This window comes from Crocodylus siamensis, chromosome 2, assembly GCF_052110815.1.
Source record: "Crocodylus siamensis isolate JL-2025a chromosome 2, ASM5211081v1, whole genome shotgun sequence".
In the NCBI taxonomy this organism is placed as follows: domain Eukaryota; kingdom Metazoa; phylum Chordata; order Crocodylia; family Crocodylidae; genus Crocodylus; species Crocodylus siamensis.
Window position 1 is genome coordinate 218,328,611 of NC_143396.1, and position 21,152 is coordinate 218,349,762.

At 40.3% G+C, this 21,152-nt stretch overlaps 1 protein-coding gene across 1 annotated transcript; it reads left to right on the forward strand.

Annotated features, from left to right (window-relative positions):
• The first annotated feature begins 706 nt into the window (after nucleotides 1-706).
• On the forward strand, nucleotides 707-19,929 carry LOC149871706 (astacin-like metalloendopeptidase). Its single transcript, XM_090034956.1, has 13 exons — nucleotides 707-1,487; nucleotides 1,746-1,770; nucleotides 6,515-6,531; nucleotides 7,099-7,123; nucleotides 7,869-7,940; nucleotides 10,182-10,322; nucleotides 11,481-11,598; nucleotides 12,690-12,868; nucleotides 13,000-13,084; nucleotides 14,990-15,117; nucleotides 17,172-17,287; nucleotides 17,718-17,943; nucleotides 19,227-19,929. The coding sequence occupies exons 1-13, from the start codon at nucleotides 1,413-1,415 to the stop codon at nucleotides 19,244-19,246; spliced, it is 1,227 nt and encodes a 408-aa protein (XP_089891082.1). The 5' UTR covers nucleotides 707-1,412; the 3' UTR covers nucleotides 19,247-19,929.
• The last annotated feature ends 1,223 nt before the right edge of the window (nucleotides 19,930-21,152 follow it).

Below are 21,152 nucleotides of genomic sequence, written 5' to 3' on the forward strand. Positions count from 1 at the left end.
CTACCAATTCATGTCATGTGGCATTTCACTGTCACTGTTGACACAGGTTGGATTTGAAGTGGGGACCTACAGGGAGAAACTTTAAAGCTTCGATTATCAAGGTTATGGAAAGTTAGTGTCAGATCCCTTTATGTGATAAGACACTATAGGAAAATTAAGGTCCTGGTTTTTGGTTTTTATATTTACCTTGTAGTTGTCCAACCAGTTCCCATGTTCTAAAGATAGGATAATGTGTGCTCTTTCACTATTTATTCTCTCTTTTTATGTCATTTTATTTTCCTTTCATGTGGAGATTTTCATCTACCTGGAAGATAAGCACTTCTACCTACACAATAACCCTAGATCACAGAAAGAATCACTCTTCAGGTATAGGACCGCAAGTGATTTGTGGAGGTGTGTGGAGTTATGTACACAGATTACAGCTGTCTTGCTGGATGGGGGTTCCTTATGCTCCATTCCCTGGTGCCAGCATCTCTTATTACCTTCACAGCTCAATGTACTTCTTACTGTCAATGGGCAGCACTAGGCAACTGCACATGTTAATCATAGTGAAAGCAATGCTTTCATGTCGGGGCTGCTTATTATGGTACTGTGTCTTTCTCTCTGTCTCTGATGTCCACAAAGACTTGTGGGGAACACTACAAGCTGGACAGCTAGCGGCCTGGAAGGAGAAGCTGGACAGCTAGCAACCTGGAAGGAGCAGCAAGAAGCTGTGAAGCAAGAAGCTGTGAAGAATCTAGAAAAGAGATGAAGAAGGAAGCTAAAGATTTTGTTTACAGGTCTGTAATCTGGGATGGTGAGAGTTTTATTTTTCAGGTTGACAGGCGCTGAAGGAGATACGGCCATGACCCCACTAGGTGGTGATGATAGCCTCAATAATGGCTGCATAGGCAGTCATTTAATATAACTGCATATAGCATAGAGATATTTCATGTAATATACTGAACTGATCAGCCATTGAGCACAACTACCTCCCCCCCCCACAACAACTTACCAGCTAAAATGCAACAATCTATTGGAAAGTTGTTTAGGCACAGGGGTGTCACAGACAGTATCCACACAGGAGGCTTCACAGGACTGAGATTTGAGGAAGGATTTGATGAAAAGAGAGAAAGAAAATATAAGGCACTACATGAGTGAGGCATAGGGAGTATGAATGACAGTGTAGAGGCAAGAGTGGGAGGCACATACAGGCAGGAAGTAAGGGGCAATTTTAGCTGAAACTGATAATGTTGGAATATGACTGGAGGGTGAACTGACTGCTGTTATGACTACCAAAAATTGTTTGTTTGCTGTCTTCTGAGATTCTCATTGGCTGGCTAGTTTTTCAGCCCTGGTAGAGCAGGTATATCTAGCAGTTCTCCAGAGCCGGGAGAGTGAGAGAGTGGCAAGCACAGATCATCGGTCAGAACATGAGAATGGATCTGAAGATGCACCTAGTCCTTCTTGCATCTCTCCTTTATTCTACTGTAGCCTTCCCTATTCCGGTAAGAGCAATGCCACACAATCCTTCTATTTCTTATGTTTGAGGTTGCTTCTTTGGCTGAAGTTGGAGGTGTCTTTTAAATATTTCTTGTCCATGGTACTAAAATAAATACACTAGTTTGTAACATAATTTTCAACAAGTCTATGAAGGTATTTATTCTTTTGGGGGTTTGGGGTTGTTGGGAGGAAACTTTTTGTTTGTTTTGTCTCATTTTTAACTTCTTACATGACGATAAAACACCAATCCATTGATTTTGCAGGACTATGAAGGTCATGCTAACACAAGTAAGTAGGATTTATATAATATTTTGAAAAACCATGAGAAATGGTCAGTTATTTGCCATATTAAAATTGGACACAGCTAGAGACTTCTTGCCATTTCCTTTGCTACTGTAAACCATGGTTGCGCCACTTAGGTCACCTAAGCAATACCAATTATAGCAGCTGAGGATGCAGACATTGGTCATTTGTTTATCCAGGAATATATGTGCCACAAGATTGAACATATGTGGTTTTCAGTGAGTTGTTGGCTTTCTGCTAAATTTCCCTTTCAGGTCAGGGAGTCACAAATGAACTAACAAAACAAACCCAAATTTCTGATTTTCTAAAGTTTTGTTATTACAGATTTCTCAAAATCCTTCACTGTGTTAAAAAAACCAATCACAGCAGGAGGAATGAAAAATGAGCAGGGGCAGACATAGGAGCAAAGATGTCTTTGGTCATCTTCAGCTGAAATTTTGAAAAGAGATGGGGTATCACATAGGCAAAGGGAAGAGCAGCACTGCCTAGGTAGCAGGGGCTGCCTAGGAGAATGCAGTTTGTCCAGCTGTGGTGAGATCAAGGGGAAGGAAAGAAATAAACTCATAGCTGAGGAAAAGAGACACAGCAAGGTAACGTCAATTAGAAAAAGCCCAAACTTTTAAGAGCAAAGAGAACATGTTTGCATTAGACCCTGAAATGAACACAGCATGTTGATTGAGGATGGGTTGTACATCTGAATGTATGAGCATTCAGTGTAGTTGCACAGCTGTGCAGGTATGAAGTCAGGCACCAGTCAGCAGTACATGCAGAAGACTGGGACAAATAGAGATCATAGGGAAGGGAATGGCAAGAGTCCAGGTGAAGGAGATGAATGCAAAGATTTCAGCAGAGGTGCATCAGGGTTACATATGGCTCACATTGTACAGCTTGTGATAGAATTGTGGACATGGAAGCATTCAAAGTCAAGGAATGTACCCAGGTTACTCACAGCAGAGAAGAATGAGTGGTGAGTCATAGAAAACTATAAGATAGCCCTAAGACTTCATCTATTGTTCCAGGAATGCACTTCTTTCTATAGTTTAGGGCTGCAAGAATTTGAAAAAAAGTTTCAAACTTTAAGTTTATTCAGTCATGACAGACAAAAAAGCAAGGAAAAGCTGTTAGAAGGTGATAAAAGACTTGTATAGCTGAATTTCATCAGTGTAAACATGATCATAATTTAAGATTAAATACCCACATGTCAGCAAGAGAGTGAATTATCAGTAGCACATATGAATCCACTGGCTCCCAGTCACTTGTAATGAAGCCAGGTAGTATGGTGATTATAAAATGTATCTGAAAAGTATGGTGTACTTTTAAAAATTCACTCTGGGGCATGAGAGCAAATTTTAGTCGGAAAAATTCGTTCCTTTCCTTTGAACCAAGATGTTTAATTACTAAAAGGCTCTGTTGTTCATTTGCTAGCAGAAACTAACAGAGGAAGTTAATATATTGACATAAAAAACCCAGTAAAGCCCCATTTGAATCATTACTGGTTAGTAATAGAGAAATAGAGAGGCTCTTTTGAAGAGAGGGCTAAAATTGGCCAGTCCCTCTTTTGTACTTTGTTTTAGGATATGTATTTCACTTACTGATATTAGAAATCGGTGCACATGGAGGTCACATAGTCTACTGAGTAAAGAATAGGTACTTGTGGGAATTCAAAAATGTAGGAGGGCCAGTGAGGCAGAAATTGAGGTGTGACTAAATTTTATGATGCAAATAACCTTTAAATATACATTTCTGATATTATCTGGTATTTACGAGGTAATTAAGGAAATGTTGGGTTTCATAGTTCTCCCCAAATTCTCTGTAACCAGTCATAGGGTAGTTGCTTTGGGGAATTTCCTACTACAAACACCCTAAGGTTTGAAGGCCAAATTATATCTGTTTGAAGGCTAGGCACCTAGTCAAGGCTCGTATGATCATCAGGGTCAGGCGAAATGTATGATCAATCCACAGAGAAGCACATCTAGAATGGGTGGAACTTCCTACTGAACTTTCTACAATATTTCTGCTTACATTTCTTTCCTCAAAGGTGCTCAGATATGGCTGAGTGTAGCTTAAAAACACAGCCAAAGAAGCAGAAAGCAGCACCACAGTTTGCCATTTTTGTATGGCTACTGGGGACTTTTGCCAGATGGATGCAGTTAGAAAGATTCGGCAGTTTATTTTTCTGGGGCTCTATTATCCATTTATCTTCTTATAGATACTGCTTATTATCCTGAGGACATAAAGAGGGAAGTGACCCCCTCTAGTGACATTTTATAGTTCAGTCAAGGTAGATGATATGAAACCATAAAACCAGTTACTGCCATTCCATATTCTATGAAATATGGACATAAACTAATGTGGTGCCAAGCCAGCACACTGTTTGCCTATATCTACTATAAAATCTAGTGCACTAGTCTCCACACTTTCTATCTTTCCTTGCTGACTGAAGTACCATCTTTCATCCTACTCTTTCATATAGGCCAGTAGAGTTGGTCCCACTTGTAAGCTTGCTCATGTTTTACACGGAAAAAGGGAGATGCAGCTTTCAAGACACTAGACAATAACCCCTTGCTCATATTTGATGTTTAGGATTAGAAATAATTCTTATTGTTATCTGCAAAATCACATAGATACTCTTACCTCTCCCAATCAGCAAATTACACGTGGATCTAAGAAGCAATTCAGTATCAGTTTGCTGAATGCTGTAGCAGTGCAAAAGAAAGCCAAGAATATAAAGATGGAAACCATAAATAAAACACTGATAGGCATCTTAAAAGTATCTTAACTCTATAATGTTGATAGATAACATGGCGAGGCACAAACCAGTGCAAGTATTTACCCAATCTTTTGGATTGGACACATGGTATCCAGTTTTTTTATTGGGTATGTTTCACAAGACATTAAATTCATTTAAAATTGATTTTTTAGAATATTGTATTTCCCTTTAGGAACTTTTATGTCATATAAGATTTTAACTGTCATGTTTATCTCTTCAAACTGACATTAGCCATTTTAGAAGGAAGTATTAATACCCATGGCTAAAAACTAGTGAAACGGCTATCAGGTCAGGACCAGTATCAGTACCGTCTAATTCCAAATTACATTACTGTCAGAATACTGTAAAGCAGCCCTCATATGACTGAAAAACAAGCCCAAATATCTGTACTGACTGTCAGCTTCCACTGGTCTCTTGTAACTGGCATCCTGTAAGAGACAGACTGAAAGCTGGTCTGAGTAAGGATTGACAGAAACTGTCTAGATCCATTCACCTGAATGAGCAGGGTAGCATCAAAAGTTTCCCCAGATGGACCTACCTGGGGTTAGCCCTGAGTGTCAATCTCAAAGAGCTCAGAGGGAAAGGGTAAGCATTGAAATGGACCTCAGTTTCACATTTTAATTCAGGAAATATACAGGGAACCCCTAGACCAATGATTCTTAACAAGGGTGCCATGGTTTTCAAGGGTGCCTGAGGATCCACACAATATTAGCACTGTTGGATGTGAAAACATGATTCACCAAATAAACTCAGAGATTTCAAATAGGAATCTATAATGTTAAAAGCATTGCGTGCCTATACATGTGCTCCAATGCATTCTAATTAGAACATGTTAGAGCAAACTTTATTAATCGAGTCTGCTTCACATCCTAATCAGAATGCCTTAGCACTGCTGCAACATCATGTGTATAGGCCCCCACAGGTTTAAAAATGTCCACTGGGCTGCTTTAACTACAGCTTACCAGTTGAGCTTTAACTAAAGCATCCTGTGGACATTTTTAAACATGCAGGGGCTTCATACACATGATGCTGCAGAGTTTTAATTAGAGTGGCTCTCCAGGAACCGCTCTAATTAAAACAGCCCCCTCACCACCCCCGAGCACATGTAAAGGCACTCATTCTGAACTGTTGTGTTCTTTCTGACTTTTTTTGCAACAGAAGAATTGCTCTATTACTTTTGGTACTCAGAAAACAAGTGAAAACTTAAGGTGGTAATTTCTGAGCTTTGTCTTGAGTCTAACCAGGAGTGCCTTGAGTCTAAAAAGGTAGAGAACTACTGCCTTAAACTGTACTGCATGATCTACTTGGTCTTGATAAATATGTGGCTAAGAAGGCAAAGTAATGAGGAAGTAAAATGAAACTGTTTACAAATGTGGACTCAGAGGGAAGCAGGTGTGCAAGACCTACAAGACATGTTAGGAAACAAATTCTTCTCTTCTATTTGATAATGCCTTCAGTTATGTTCTGGGATATATTTAATTCCTGCATAGTCTCAAGAGTTTATAAAACTGGTGTTAAACTGCCACGAACTTCCCTGAAAAATTCTATTTAAAAATCAAAAGGAAAAGAAGGCTGCATTGCAAGGTATCATTTTCTTTTCAAAATTGCTTTTAATTTTTTGGATTTTTGCCAAGCGGGTTAATAAACATGTGTTCCAGTAGTGTCTGTGAGAAAAAAACATGTATTTGTTCTTGGGTCATTTTGACATTATCCATAATATTTGATTTTTCTCCTTCTTAAAGACAAAAATCCAGGACTCCCTGAAGTAAATCTCCCAGGGATTATTTTTTAGCTATATGTCTAAAAACAACCTAATACTATACAAAACTACCCAGTACTGTGCAGCGTATCTAAGGGGAAGAGAGAGAAATGCAAGAGAAAGAAAGAATGATTCTTATTTAATTTGAAGATGCATCTCAAAACTTCACCCTTTTTTTTTTCCCCTCTTTTACTTCACAGCAGGAAGTCATATAGAGGTAAGAGAAACTGAAGTCAATACTTTTATTCAGAACTCAAAGTGTGATTTCCCCCACGGGAGAAAGTCCTCCCACAGAAGAGACGTGACAACGCATGTTTACGATCCCTGCTGCCTTACCTAACCCAAGGGCAGTCACAGCTTTTCCACCTGCCATACCTCATAGGCAAATCCACAGCTGGCTAGCTATCCTACAATTCTCAGATCCAGTAAACAGTTTATTCTGAAAGATTTCATTATGGGATGGTAATTAGAGGTCTATTGCAATGAATCAACAACACGATCAGTAAAATAAATAAGGCTGGAACAACTGAGGCTTAAATAGTAACGTCAGAATTACATATCCTTAGTCTCCTATATAGTGAGTGACATTAAAATCTCATCATTTACCAGCAGTTGTCAAAGAATATCTAAGGTTCATTTTTATTTTGCAGCATTTAGAATGGCATTTATGAGATTGTGCTGGTGATTTATGGCTTATAACAGTATCTGCTACAGAGTTATATTTGTAACCTAAAAAATGTAATGTGCTTATTATGACCAATATTGTACCACATTGTTCTTGCAGAGTTCTGAACAAGAGGATGAATATGGTATGTATCATTCACAGTTTATTAACAGTTTCTGCATTTAATAATGAATATGGACAATTAGCTCCCCAATTTCTCTGGAGAATAAGATCTACAGCCAAGTTAGGTTATTGGGTCCAGCTGAATTCAACTTAGCTGAAGACCTCTATGGGGAGGAGTAAATGTGGTCTTATGCTGCCTTTCTTCCCTTAATTTTGGGGTCAACTGGTCACCAACTTGGTCCACAGAGCAACTAACTTTGTTCTAATTTGTACATAGTTGCAATGGCTCTCAAGAGGTCAATCTGGTAACTAAGGATCACCAAGGTGGCCACAAGCTTTCTCAATTCCACTTCTACATCATATACAGGGGGCTGACATATACAGAGTTTGAACTGTAGGGCACCCATTCTGCTTCTATGCCCCTGGATGATTCCTCTAGGTAAAGGGAATCCTGAGCCTGCTTCAAGTCAGCTTTGTGTTACCAGAAGAGGGCAAACCAGATGTGGTTCTCAATGTGTGATGGCTAAACAGCAGAAAGACTGATTTGTGAGGCTGGGTTAACAACAAAGTAATTATAGCTCTTGTAAGGGTGATAAGAATTTGTACCTTGAGCAAAATAAATGTGTTTTTTTGCTCTGCAAGTACATGAATATCTTTACTCCCGATCTGAATTTCTCACACACACGTGTACATCAGAATTAGTTCAATGAAACAATTCTAGTACATCATTGAAAGGAGAAAACTAATGTTCTTGCATTTCTGTGCAGAAGGAGAGCTGGCTACAAAGTCTGACTCCCAGGAGGAGGCTGGTTTTAATCGAATTTTGAAAGCTAACAAAGGTAATGATTCCAAAGCCACATCTATGTTTTGTGTTTTTCAGTTCCTTTTTTTCCCCTACCGCCTTTGACAGCAAATGGCCTGATATTTCTCCTGTTTATTATACTTCAAGAGCTTAGATAAACTCCAGGAAAAGCTACAAGGGGCACCCTGGCTAGCCAGTCTTTGTCTGTTAAACCTGGAATTGTTTTCCAAACCTTTTCACATCTGATATTGAAGACTGTCCAAAACATGTGTGTGTTTGTTTGTGTACATATGTATATGTGTATACATACATACATACAGATAGATAGATATGTACATTTGTGCATGTGTATGTATATCAAGTTTTTGTTGATGACACTCACTTCATCAGAAGTTAATTAAGTACCTGATGAAATGAGCTTCATTCCACAAAAACTTGTTTTATACACACACACACACACACGCATATATTCTAATATTATAGAGCCTTAATCTGGCTGTTTGTCTATCTGTCTGCCCATAACACTTTATGCACACTCTGATTGGCTGACAAACAGCCAATCAGAGTGTGAAGAAGCATTCAGACAGGAAGTGGTGGGGACACAGGGGACAGAGAGGGCCCCTCCTCCCCCCCACCATGGCAGCCTGGCTTCACCCCCGCATCGGGCCTAGGTCCACTCCCCGTCTCCCTCTGCCACTGTGGCAGGGAGTGGGGAAGCAGGCCCAGACCCCAAGCAGCTGGAAGGAAGGGAGGAGCGGGCCCAGACAGGGCGGAGGGGGCATGGGGCTTCATCCCCACCCACTCTGCTTCCCCTCCCCTTCCTCCCCCCCCCACCCCCGGTCATTCTTGACAGGCAATTGGCTAGTGTGTGTGTGTGTATATGTGTGTATATATAACAGAATGTGTGGAAGGAAGTTCATTTCACATATATATGGTCTATAAGGAGCAAATCTATCCTGTTGCCTATTTTACATCAGACTAACATGACTAACTGTCTCATTAGAGATTATTAATGCTTTGGAGGTGTCTAGACTATGGAGGCAGGCTAATAGCAGCTTCTGCTTAAGTTTTGGATGGCTTCGCACATCTTTGGATTAAAAAAAAGGTTCAGTATTTTGATGTCCTACTACAATATGTATGACTATAATATTGACAGGTATGATATGATAAATGTGTTATTATTATTGAATGCCTTTTGTCTTGAATGCCAATAGGGTTTGGGTAACTATGGGTTTGCAGGCTGATGAAAATATGCTCTTAGATGGGATAGTTGGTGTTTCTTCAGGTCCACTCTGTCCCCATTTCCTGCCTTCTTTGAGTCTTCTGGATGTTTGAGTACTTGTTCTATGAGCTTGTTTTTCCAGCTTTACTCCTCCAACAGTCTTTTTAAAAGTTTAACTCCAGCATATAGGAACAGAGACTCTCAGGCTAAACACAGGCAACCAGAAAACCAGCCCTGATTAGGCCAGGATGTGACTTGCATCAAAACAGACACAGACCAGCTATATACACACTTGGCTTAAATGACAATTAAGTTGAATTAGCCATTGTAAGTGTTTATAGACATGCTTTGGAAGAGGCACTTTATTTAGAGCAGCTCTGAGAGCTGCTTTAATTAAAGCGCCTACAGCATCACGTGTATCAGCATCCCCACACTGAAAAATGGAGGCAGGGGCCCTTTAACTAAAGCTTGTTGAACAAGCTTTAGTTAAAGCACCCCCACCGCCATTTTTCAGTGTGGGGACACTGATACAAGTAATGCTGGGGTCTGCTGAAGCATGGTAATTACAACGTTCCAGCAGACTCGATTAATTGAGTCTGCTGCAATGCACTGTAATTACAGCATGTCAGAGCCACGTCCCTGCATGCACATAGGAGCCCAATTATTCCAAGGCAAAGTGTTAATTCAAATAATTTACAAGTGCTTAATGTGGGACATTGAACTCGTCTGTCTATAAAGTCTCAATTTGATGAGGTCCAAAATGCTCTGATGTGAATCAAACCAGTTGCCTGTTTCTAGCTCTGGGCCTGTAGCCCTCCCTATACAACACTCCTGCCCCTTCAATTTCCAGAACCCTCCATTTCCTCCATATTCCCCCTATCTTTTGAATGCTTTGACATTTTTAATGGCTGCAGAAACATCTCTTCCACCCATTCTCATCACTTTCCTGAGTCTGCCCTACTTAACAGTAGCAGAATTTCCATCAACCCAAATGACCTTCTTGTCTTCTATACTGCCATCCTCCCTCACTGTCTCCCTTTCTCTTTCTCCACACAGATAGTTCCCAGTTCTTGCTTGAAGGTGACATTGTTGCAACAAGGAGCCGCAGTGCTATGGGCTGTCCAAGTAACTCATGTTTTTGGGCCCAGGCCAGCGATGGGATTGTCCACGTCCCCTATGTCTTGTCCTCTGATTATGGTGATTTTGCATTTCTCTACCTATTTTTGTTAATTAATTGTATTCAGTTTTTAATTAGCTTACTTAGAGAAACAGAGAAACAAAGTGAGAAGGCAAGCAGTTGAGGCAACATATAGCAGTAGTTTACTTATGCCACACTCACACAGACCAGCCATCCATTACCACAAGATAAGTGAAAAAGGAGCACATTTTCACAAGGGAATCTCACCCTTTCCATTGATAATGGTATGCTTTTGTAGATGGTGATCACACTTTTTTATAAGGGTTCTGCTATTGTATATGCCTTTATGATGCATTTGCTTATTGCAAAACACTTTGGGTAAGATTACACATTAGTTAGCAGATGCTAATTGTAAGGAATACTAGCCTATGTCAAGGTTAACAAGTTAACCAACAGGTGAACACCTGGTGAACAACAGGTGAACACCTTTTTCTCAGGTGAATACCTGGAAGTTCACTTAACTTAAGCTAGGTAGAACAACTCAAAGATAACCCTTGCCCAAAGTGGCATAACTTTAAGATGCCTAAAGGACAGTTATCATTTGTTAAAGAGTGCTAATGTATGTTCATTCAGGGCATTTTTACACATGCTCTGGGGGCTGAGGGATGCACTCTGAGAGCCACTCTGATTAAAGCACCTGCAGCTTCTTGTGTATCAGCATCCCCATGCTTCAAAATGATAGCGGGGCACTTTAACTAAAGCTCATTTGATTAATTAAGCCTGTTTTGATGCACTGTAATTATAGCACATTGGAGCAGCCTCTTGGCATGTCTACAGGCACCCTCAAATTTAAAGTCCTGTTAACATGCGCTAATTGTAATGTGTAATCTTACCATCGGAAAGACACATTATTTTGTAGAAGTGTTTTCCTTAAGTAACAGCAAGTGTTCAATCCCCAGATATACCCAGCCTTACGACATAAAAGCACAAACTCCAAAACTAGCCTGCTGACTAAATCCTGTAAAATTCTGGATAAATAGAAGGGCCATGCATTAGTCTATTACAGTATTTAGGGAGAAATGCATTCCTGTGCAATGGGCCAGAAGAAGACTTACATAGCACTTAACTCCCTCTGAAATTGTCTTCAGAATACATCAATATTTGTACTTCAAATAATTATTCTCATGTAACATGTAATTTACCCCTTTTCTGCCCAGATGAGAATGAGAGAAAAACATTTGCTGAAGCCATTGCAGAATTTGAAACTTTGACTTGTATTCATTTTGTGGCGCGCAAGACAGAAAAGGACTATCTAGATATTAAATCTGAAAAAGGGTGAGTATCTTTTAGTTGCCTCTTCATGTCTTCTCTGCTTTACTCTGAAAGAATTTGGATAGGGCAGTGGACTGGATTTGAAAGAGAAATTTTAGCCCAGTTCAGAGTATTACACTGCAATGACGAACAGTATCAGGGACCCACTAAATACAGATGTATTTTATAAAACCAGAAAAAGTAGCATTAAAGTAAGGAAGGATTTCTGAGTATGGTATCTTTTGTATGTGACCTGCAGAATGCACTATATTCAAAAGCTAGTCTAAATCGAATAAGAGAGATCACCCACAAAAATCCTTGCCACTCACATATTTCCTAGATCATCCTGGCTACATCACTCCAATGCTAGAAAATTCATCCCTAATTCATGCTGCTGTACAAGGTATTATCATGCAAAGTTTGTAGCCAGCTGTCATCGTTTTAATTTACTCCAGGAAGCATCACTTCAAACACAGACAAAGAACCAGCCCTCAGAGTCAGGGTGTCAAATCCAATGGCTCAGTCTAATGGAGGAGTGTCCAGTACCCATGTCTGAAAGTGCCTACAAGTTTTGTCTTTCTCTAAAAGAAGCCCCAGGACGTACTTTAAGTAGCTGGAGAAGATTCCTGTTCATAAGGATTAGTGAAGGATGCTCACCTTGGACAGGATGCCACATGCAGAGGTCCAGGCACCATTTATAAGCTTGTATGAAACTTAAGTGGAACCCAGATTTCATTCTGGCCCTCTGCAGGGGGAGGATTTTGCCCCTTGCAGGTGCTCCTAATATCATAATAAATAGAAAGGGGAGGTCTCAAGGCCATGGGGCACTTCAGCAGCCTCCCCAGGAGCTTGCTTCTCTGTCCAACTTAAGTATGTCAGCTGACAGGGGTAGGGCATCACTTTTTTAAGTGTTAATAGGTTAGACATACAGTTATATGGGATGGTTTAATCAGGAATAATGCTGCTTTCAACAGGGGTTTGGACTAGATAGCCTTCTGTGGTCCCTTTCAGCCCTACTTCTCACGAGTCTATGAATCACCACTCACTCCCTCAATAAATAGAGCCCTAAAGCCATTTGATATGGTTCCTCCTTTCTTTTTCAATGTCCCTTTCAGCTGCTGGTCTTACTATGGAAAAATTGGAGGTGCACAGACATTGTCTTTGATGAAGCAAGGTTGCATATGGAAAGGGGTAATTCAGCATGAACTGGACCATGCACTTGGCTTTTTACATGAACACACTCGAAGTGACAGGGACAATTACGTGAAGATTATGTGGCAGTATATTCATCCAAGTAGGTAGACTTAACCTCTCCTTTAGTGTAAATGCTGTGTTGCGTAATGCTCTGTTGTTCCCACCTGTTCCTTGCCCCTAGAATAGAAGAGAAATGCATGGATCCTGTAAGTCTGATGTTGTATATTACAGGGCATGTAGACAACTTTAAGAAATACAGTGACTCCAATAATCTGGACCTTCCATATGATTATTCTTCAGTGATGCACTATAGCGCGTAAGTGAGATTTCCTCATGGGAGGCACAAGGCCTTCAAGTTTCATGTTATAACTTAGGAGAGGTAATTACTCTAAGCGTCAGCTTTTAATTATTTTTCTGAGGAAAATACAAACAGCTGTGATTCAATGCAAGTAGATCCTTCTCCACCTGTCCATCAGATCAGTTCACTATCCCCATTAATGTTATTTGCAAGTGAGAATGAGGGTTGTTTCATATGTACTCAGCTTACCTACTATGCAGGTGAAATGTACCCAAATTAGGATTTTTGCCAGCACTGGTGCTTGACCTAATAGGTGAACATCTCAAGGCAACAGCTTCAGAGTAGAACTCCTCACTTATCACTTAGAGAAAAGGAATGTACTCCTAAGGGCATTAATTGCTAGGCCTCAGGTGCAGGCAGGTACATCAGCAGAGACTGTCTTTTTTTGCCCATGTAGAGTGCCTAAGTCGAGAGGATTCTGACCTACAACTATAACTCTAGGCATTACTATGTATGCCAGAGCCACCTCCTGGGAGGTTTATTACTCCCCTAGAAGATAGGTGTGTGGAAGTTCATGATCCTGGGGGAAGACACATCTTTTCAGTTCATGTTCCTACTGCTCACATACCATGCCAGGCAGCACCTACTGGTACATACCATTCTGCCTTGCATGCACTACCTCCTGAAGTAGCAGCAATGAAGTTGTGTTTGTGTTGCATTTTACACCAGGCTTATTAGCTCTACCTAGAGGCAGAACCAATCAGCTTGCCTACAGCACCATACTAAGGAGGAGGTGACAGTAATCCCAGCGCAGGAGATAGCACACATGAAGCAGTAGTGTTTCAGCATGGAGCTGCCCGGCATGAAAAATGTGGGAATAGACGTGGTATAGACATGCCCTGAGATATTTAGGGCCAGTTCTGTGCAAGGCTTTGAAAATCAGAGTATTGGCTTCAAACCAAAACCTATTCAGCTGTCAGCAGTACTGAGGGTGCCTATACATGAGCAGTGAGTCTGCTCCAGCATGCTGTAAGAACAGCATGCCAGAGCAGGCTTCATTAATTGAGTCTGCTGGAACATGGTAATTTCCGCACTTCACTAGACTCCAGCATCTCTTGTACCAGCTTCCCCATACTTAAAAATGGCAGCAGGGGCACTTTAACTGAAGCTTATTTGACAAGCTTTAGTTAAAGTGCCCCCGCCACCATTTTTCAGTGATATACAGAAAGTCATTGTTGGCAGTCCCTTGATATGAGGATGACAATCTTCCAGGCAATAGCAGAGTCATGAGTTGAGTTCATAGATGGCTGAAGAGGCTGATCCAAGATCCATGTGTTCAGTTGCAGATGTGGCAAATAGTTCCAGGAGAAAGAAGTAGATCCTGGTGATTTGAGGCTTAGGTCTTTCCCAATGTCTCGCTCATCTATCTGCATCCATAGAGAGGTAGAATGCACATTTCAGTCAGAAGTTGTTCTTTCCTCAATTGTAGATTTTGCAAAAGTAATCTTTAAAATAAAGAGAAGTTTCTTAATATTTTTCCCCTCCATGGAAATTTTTTTCTTCAGCAAAACCTAGGTATCCCTTCAGTCTAAGCATAATTCAAAATATTTGGACTAGTACTAATTCATCCCTGGGGTTACTCCATTCATTTGACTTATTATAACCTAATATTTAAATATGATTTAGGTGGTACATAGGCCAAAGAGGGTTCTGGCTTGACTTTCATAAGCTCCAAATAATACTAAGGAATCATCATGCATTGCTTTTTCATATGAAATGACTGGTGAGAATACTTTTGCAATTAGAATATGGGATAATAGTAAGTTATATCAATCAGTCCCTTTGAAGTATGTGGCTTATGCAGTTAAAACTTGTAAAATGTAATTTGATTTTAAAAAAACCCATTTGTTTCTGTTTTGGCAGACACACCTTCTCTAACACCTCTGGGAAAGCAACTATTGTGGCAATTCCTGATGCATCAGTACCTATTGGAAAGAAAAATGGACTGAGTAATTTGGATGTGGCCAAAATTAACAAGCTTTATAAATGCAGTAAGTATTTTGCATTTGTCCATTCATCTTCTACTCAAAGCATTTCCTGTGATCCACCAGGCAACATCCAACAGGTGCTGAAACTGCTACTCTGAATTGTTGGCTTTAGAAAATCCAGAGGAAGAATGCAAAGACAAGGACTGGGATACACCTTACTTAAGCAGTACAATCATTTCTGCGTCCAAGTCTAAATTGGCAAATTCAGCACTGGGGATAGTGGGTGCAGTTCCTTTGAAGGGCACTGAATTTTCCCTCATTGTCTTTATCATTGTGTGCTTCTATTGAATCATTTTGATTCCTTAGAGCAGTATTTTTCAAACTGTGCTCCATGAAACCCTGAGTCCAGAACAGGTCATCTGGCGTTCCACAGAGAAACTGGGGGTAGGGGCAGAGTGGGCCAGGAGGCAGAGGGCTGCCACTGTGGGGCCAGGTCACCTGGTTCCACATCCATCTTTAGGATGGGGTAGGGGTTTCCTGGCAGAAAACATGATACGAAAGGGTTCCATGCATAGGCACCAACTTTTATTTTTGCCAGGGTGGGGCCTAAGATAATTCCCTTCCTCCCACTCCCCCTAGGGCATGGCCAGAGCAGAACTGAGTGGAGCCCATGGAGTGGTGGGGGTGGATGCGGGATGTCTACTGTGGCCTCGGGGCTCTCCATCCTACTGCTGTTCCCCCAGAAGTCCTGTGCTGGTCATGCCACCATGGCAAGGTGCCCCCTGCCCACCCAGCAGGAGCAGGGAGCACAATTCCACACTGCTGCCCCCACTGCTGCCAGGCAGGCAGGAGGTGCCTCACCATGGTGGCGGGGCCAGCATTGGGCTCCCAGGGGGAGGTCAGCAGAGCAGAGAGCCCCTGGGCCACAGCAGGCAGCTTGCATCTGCCCCTGCCCTGCATGCAAATCTGAGGAGCATGTGCCTTCCTCTACCTCCCTCCCTACATGCACATGGTGCCCCTATGTCCCTCTCCCCACAGTCCCTTGCAGGTTGGAACTCTGCCAGCCTTCCAGGGGAAACACACCATTTCCCACATTTTTCTGTGGTGAACAGAAAACCCAGATCCCTGCACAATACTGAGAATCTGGGACAAAGGCTGCCCCAGAGCCATGCAGCCTGGGACCAGGACTTGATGTTGCCATTTCAGGACTGTCCTACCCAATTAGGGATGGGTGGTCACCCTACCCTCTTCCTGAGAGGGGGCAGGACCCTTGGGCCTCCACGTACTCGGCATCTATGGTTACATGACTTTACAAAGTTTGAATGCCACTACCTTGGTGCTCAAGAGGCAATGATAAAAACCTCAAATAATCAGGTATCTTTCTTGTCTCTGGCTATGACTTGTAGTTGTAGAACAGAGTGGGGCCTTTCTAAATTAGAACAGTTTAATGGCAACTCAGCCATCTCCAGCTCTAGCCTACATCATTTTTAAACATAAAGTTTTCATTAATTAAAACTTTAATTTTTTAACAATTTTTACTTTATGGATAGGAGGAGAGAAAACCCTGCAGTGTAAAACAGAAAAAGATTCAGTCTAAGGGGAAAGCATGATGAATACTAAACTTTCCCCCTGACCAAATGTCACTAACTCCTCCCAACCACATACATAACTATGACCCCTTTTATCATACAGTCATCAAATACTCTTTTAAATATGATAATACAGCTTGACTATTACCAGTGGAAACCCATTTAATCTATTCACTGCTCCCTAAGCAAAATTAAATCTTTCCCATCTCCCTACAGATGTATAAAAAACCCTTACATTTATAATCCTTTACTTTGTTCTAGACATAATCCATATAAATTGCTGTTTTTCCCCATCTGCTGCTGAACTTGTCACTTCAACATAGATTTTTTTTGAGTTATTTGAAAATTAGCATTACATATTTTTTCATTTAGTGAACTGAATCATGGATGTGCAGATACCTTGAAATGAATGTTGACAGATGAGGAATGGAGGACATTTCATTTTAAGTAGAGCATAACTACTCCTGAGTTGAATGTAAAAAGGTTTCTAAATCTGATTCTGAGACAAACATTTGTTTTTTCTGTCAGATCGCTGCAGTACTGTTCTTGATAAACCATCTGGGTCATTGAACTCTTTGAACTACCCATCAAAATATTCAGATAATGTCAACTGCAAGTGGCTCATCCGAATCCCATCCAAACAGGTAATTACAGGGCTTTAATAGCTTTTACATATAATTGAATGGTTTGCATTTTGCTTTGTTTCCTGAGCTTCAGCTGCCAGAAAAGGTCCTTTGCATGATATAGAAATCAGATGAAGTCACTTTTTTGGCCCTCATAAAGTAGGTGCTTCTCTAATTTCTAATATTCTTATTCATGTGCTTAACTAGGGATAGGAGAAAACACAGGGTTCATTTAGATTTTGGAGACCCTCAATGAATAGCATTTTGGATTACAAAAGCAGTGCAATTAGTCCCTTTTCATCTGAACCCCAGAAAGTCCTGAAGAGATATTGGGTATATAGCTCCCAAGTTCTAGCATGTGCAGAGGTTTAACTCAGTCTGTTCTAAAGAAAACTAAGCAAAGCAGTCAGTTTAGTGAATGTTAAAGAGTTTGATTCCTTTTCTATTTCAGGTTTTTTTGCAGTTTGAAGCCTTTGATCTTCAGTCCTCAAAAGACTGTCAGGCTGACTATATTAAAGTCTATGATGGGGTCAGCAAGTCTTCCAAGGTTCTTCTAGACAAGACATGTGGGTCAAATTTGCCTGTAAACTTAACATCTTCTGGTACAACTATGCTAATAGAGTTCGTCACTGATAGTACCGAAACAGGCACTGGTTTCCAAGCCTCCTATACTTCTGGTGAGTTGAGCATACAAACAGGTTCAGGGCACAGAAAGAGAATATTTCAAGAAGTAATTAACAGACCTGTATAGGAATAACCATCATCCTACCTTGCTTCACTGATAGGACAGATCAGTCTTATTTCAACATTGTTGCTAATTCCAGAAGATAGACCCACATTCCCCAACACTGTTGGTGCCACCCATGTGTCAGGGTTTCCAGATTCTCCTGTTTGAAATGTCTCTCAGATGTGTGCCACTGAAAAGCTCTTCTTACAGGTTGAATTAGGAGTATGGTTAACTATATTTGACTACAGGGCTTTACATGAATTTTAACACAAGAGGGCTTTACATGAATTTTAGCCTGAGTCTGGTCCCCTGGAGTGAAATGCATTTGGGGATATATACTAAAGAAAAGTATATTGCGTAAGTGTAACCCAGCCGAGAGGCTCATGGAGCAAAAGTCTGTATGAAATAACAGCAGTAGTAATACTGTTTAATTGATATATTATTTATAGCTTAAGATACATAAATAATGATATATTTAATCCTCAGTAACAGATGCAGCTCACAACTAGACAGTTCATTAAGACCAGATGGATTCAGGGAGATCATCACCAGGGATCTTGGTTCCCTCTGATTTAAAAATTCTCCAATTTTCAATTAAAATAAAGTAACAACAATCCACATTTTGTTGTGATTAAAATGAAACACCGTTATACATACATACATACATACATACATATATATATATATATATATATATATATATATATATATATATATATGCATACACACACACACACACACATATATATTCCGGGTGTTTCATTTAAATCACAGAAAAATGTGGATTTGGGGTTACATTTTTAACCAAAAATTGGGGATTTTTCTAAATCAGAGAAAACCAGGATCCATGGGCATCACAAAATAAAAGGCAATGTATCTTCCCACTAGCTCAAGCTCCTTAGCATTGAATCCCCCCAGCAGAAAGACCTTTTCTTCACCAGTAGTTAAATAATCACTAAGGATTGTATACTGTAGTCCCTCGGTCTCTTGCAATAATGTTAGTGGTAGTTAGGTGCAAATGCAGAGAAGAAAGTATTGTAACTCTCTGGGCTCTGAAAAGCTATATGCCAGCTAAAGGTGCCTAATACTGAAGAGATGCAAGAATGCATGGACTGCAAATTACAGCATGGTCAGATAAATCTATATTTACATAATCTCAAGACACCAGTATCCACACACGAAGAGACAGCACTGCAAACTAAGCATTCTATTTCTTTCTCTCTTTTTTTGTAGTAAGGGTACGAAGAAGCTGAAAGAAGAGCAGCCCTCGAATCAGAAGAGAAGAGCTTATTCTGTGAATATCTAAATTATGCCTTTCCCTGTTCTGCTTCTTTTCTTGCTCTTAATGTGAAATTAATTCTGTTATAATTCAAAATCACCATCATTTAGAGTAAGTCCCTTTCCTGACTAAGATATACCTATGGGAATTCTATGTATCCTGTATCACTCCCCTCCTTGTGTCAGGAGATTGCTGCTCTTTGCTTGGGTATGTTAAGTTGCTATTGGAACAATTAATTTATTGTCTCTATTTAATTAACAATTTAATAAAATCTTCATTGAGAGGGGGGAAAAACATTTTCTCTGTCCCTTTTTGAGTTCCATTAGTTTATAATTTTTGTAACATAATAATGGCTCTCCTGCCCACTCTGTGCTTTATATATAGGAATGATGTAAGTTCTTGAAAATAGATGTGATGTTTGTAAATCCAGAGTCAAAGTTGACAGCAGAGATCTATTATAAGCCTTACTTTGATCCCTTTTCTGTTTTTCATTAAAAGTAAATTATTCTTGTCACTCTTTTTGGTCACAAACATCACATGGATATAAAGTACATACTGATATGAAGAAAAATAATGAAAGAAGCTAAGACAAAAAATTATGATAGGACAATGGACAAGATAGCTTTTATTAAGTATATTTGGACTGAGGAAAAACCTAGCAGGTATAAGGTCTATTAGTTATATTAGGTCTGAGGAAGAGAATAATGTTAAGTATGATGGAGAAAAGGTAGAATTGTTTATAAAGATTTTGTTTAAGAAGCAGCACAGTGGTGTGTTTATGTCAGATGAGGAGGATTATGCACTTTCCAGTCCATTAGTAACCAGAAAGAATGTTATACAAAACAAGGGGGAAAATATTTTTACATCAGCAAGATAACTTGCATGCCAGAATCCTAAAATTGCTTGAGTTACAGCTCCCTAGTCTACTAATGTTAACATTTAGTAAATCTTGGAATACCATAGACATTTTAGAAACCTGAAAGAATACTAGTGTCATACTAGTATTCCAGAAAGGCAAATGAAAGGAGTAAGGTAATTAGAGACTAATTAGTTTGACCAATCAAAAAGCTGATAGGACTATAATTAATGCCAGTTGGCATGTCTGTACAGGAAAACAGATATTGTCAAGCAAACCTGATTTCATTCTTTAAGGATATTATAAGCTTGGTTGATGAATGCAGAGCTATGCTGTCAGATTCTTGCCCTCTAGATGGGGTATATTTATTCAGCAGCAAACCAGTACCCTTCTCCCAACAGAGCTAGTTACCCCAGCTGCAGTGAGTGCATTCAGTGTGATTGACCATAAGAACAATCTAACTGGGGAAACAATGCATTCCTCAGATCAAGCTGGGAAGTTTTTCCAGAAGCTATGCCTTAACCTAGTACAAGTTATCAGGCTCAGTAAAGTCAAAAGTCTGTCCAGTGCCAACAAGGTAAATGCATATCCATTTCTGCAGCTCCTTTAATGCCCCAACCTGGGCAATAAAATACCTATTTATAGCTGAAGACAGCTGTCGGCACAACCCTGAAGTAAAGCTTGGGCTAATGCATCTGTAACTATGACAAGGAGCCTTAATCACTATGCTACCACCACACACTAGCTATTTTATGACTGAGTACAGAAGTGTAACTAACAGGGTTTGTGCCCTGAGCAAATCCTGCTGGAGAACAAGAGTTGAGGGGAGGTACCACTGAGTGAAGGAGGAGGAGAAGGAGGCGGGAGTCTTACCTCTTACTCATAAAATGCCCATGGCTGCTGCTGCATGGTCTGCCTGCCACAGTTGTTTCTGCTACAGCAGAAGCACGGTGTCTGTTCACCCGGCTGCTGCTGCAACAGCAACGGAGTGTCCCTACTAAGTTGGCACCTGGAACTAAGTTAC

Coding starts and splice junctions, on each gene's coding strand:
- LOC149871706 (XM_090034956.1), top strand. CDS start 1,413: ATGAGAATGGATCTGAAGATGCACCTAGTCCTTCTTGCATCTCTCCTT. Junction 10,323..11,480: donor TGTCTTGTCCTCTGATTATG/GTGATTTTGCAT, acceptor TTTTCTGCCCAG/ATGAGAATGAGAGAAAAACA. Junction 17,288..17,717: donor TCCGAATCCCATCCAAACAG/GTAATTACAGGG, acceptor TTTCTATTTCAG/GTTTTTTTGCAGTTTGAAGC.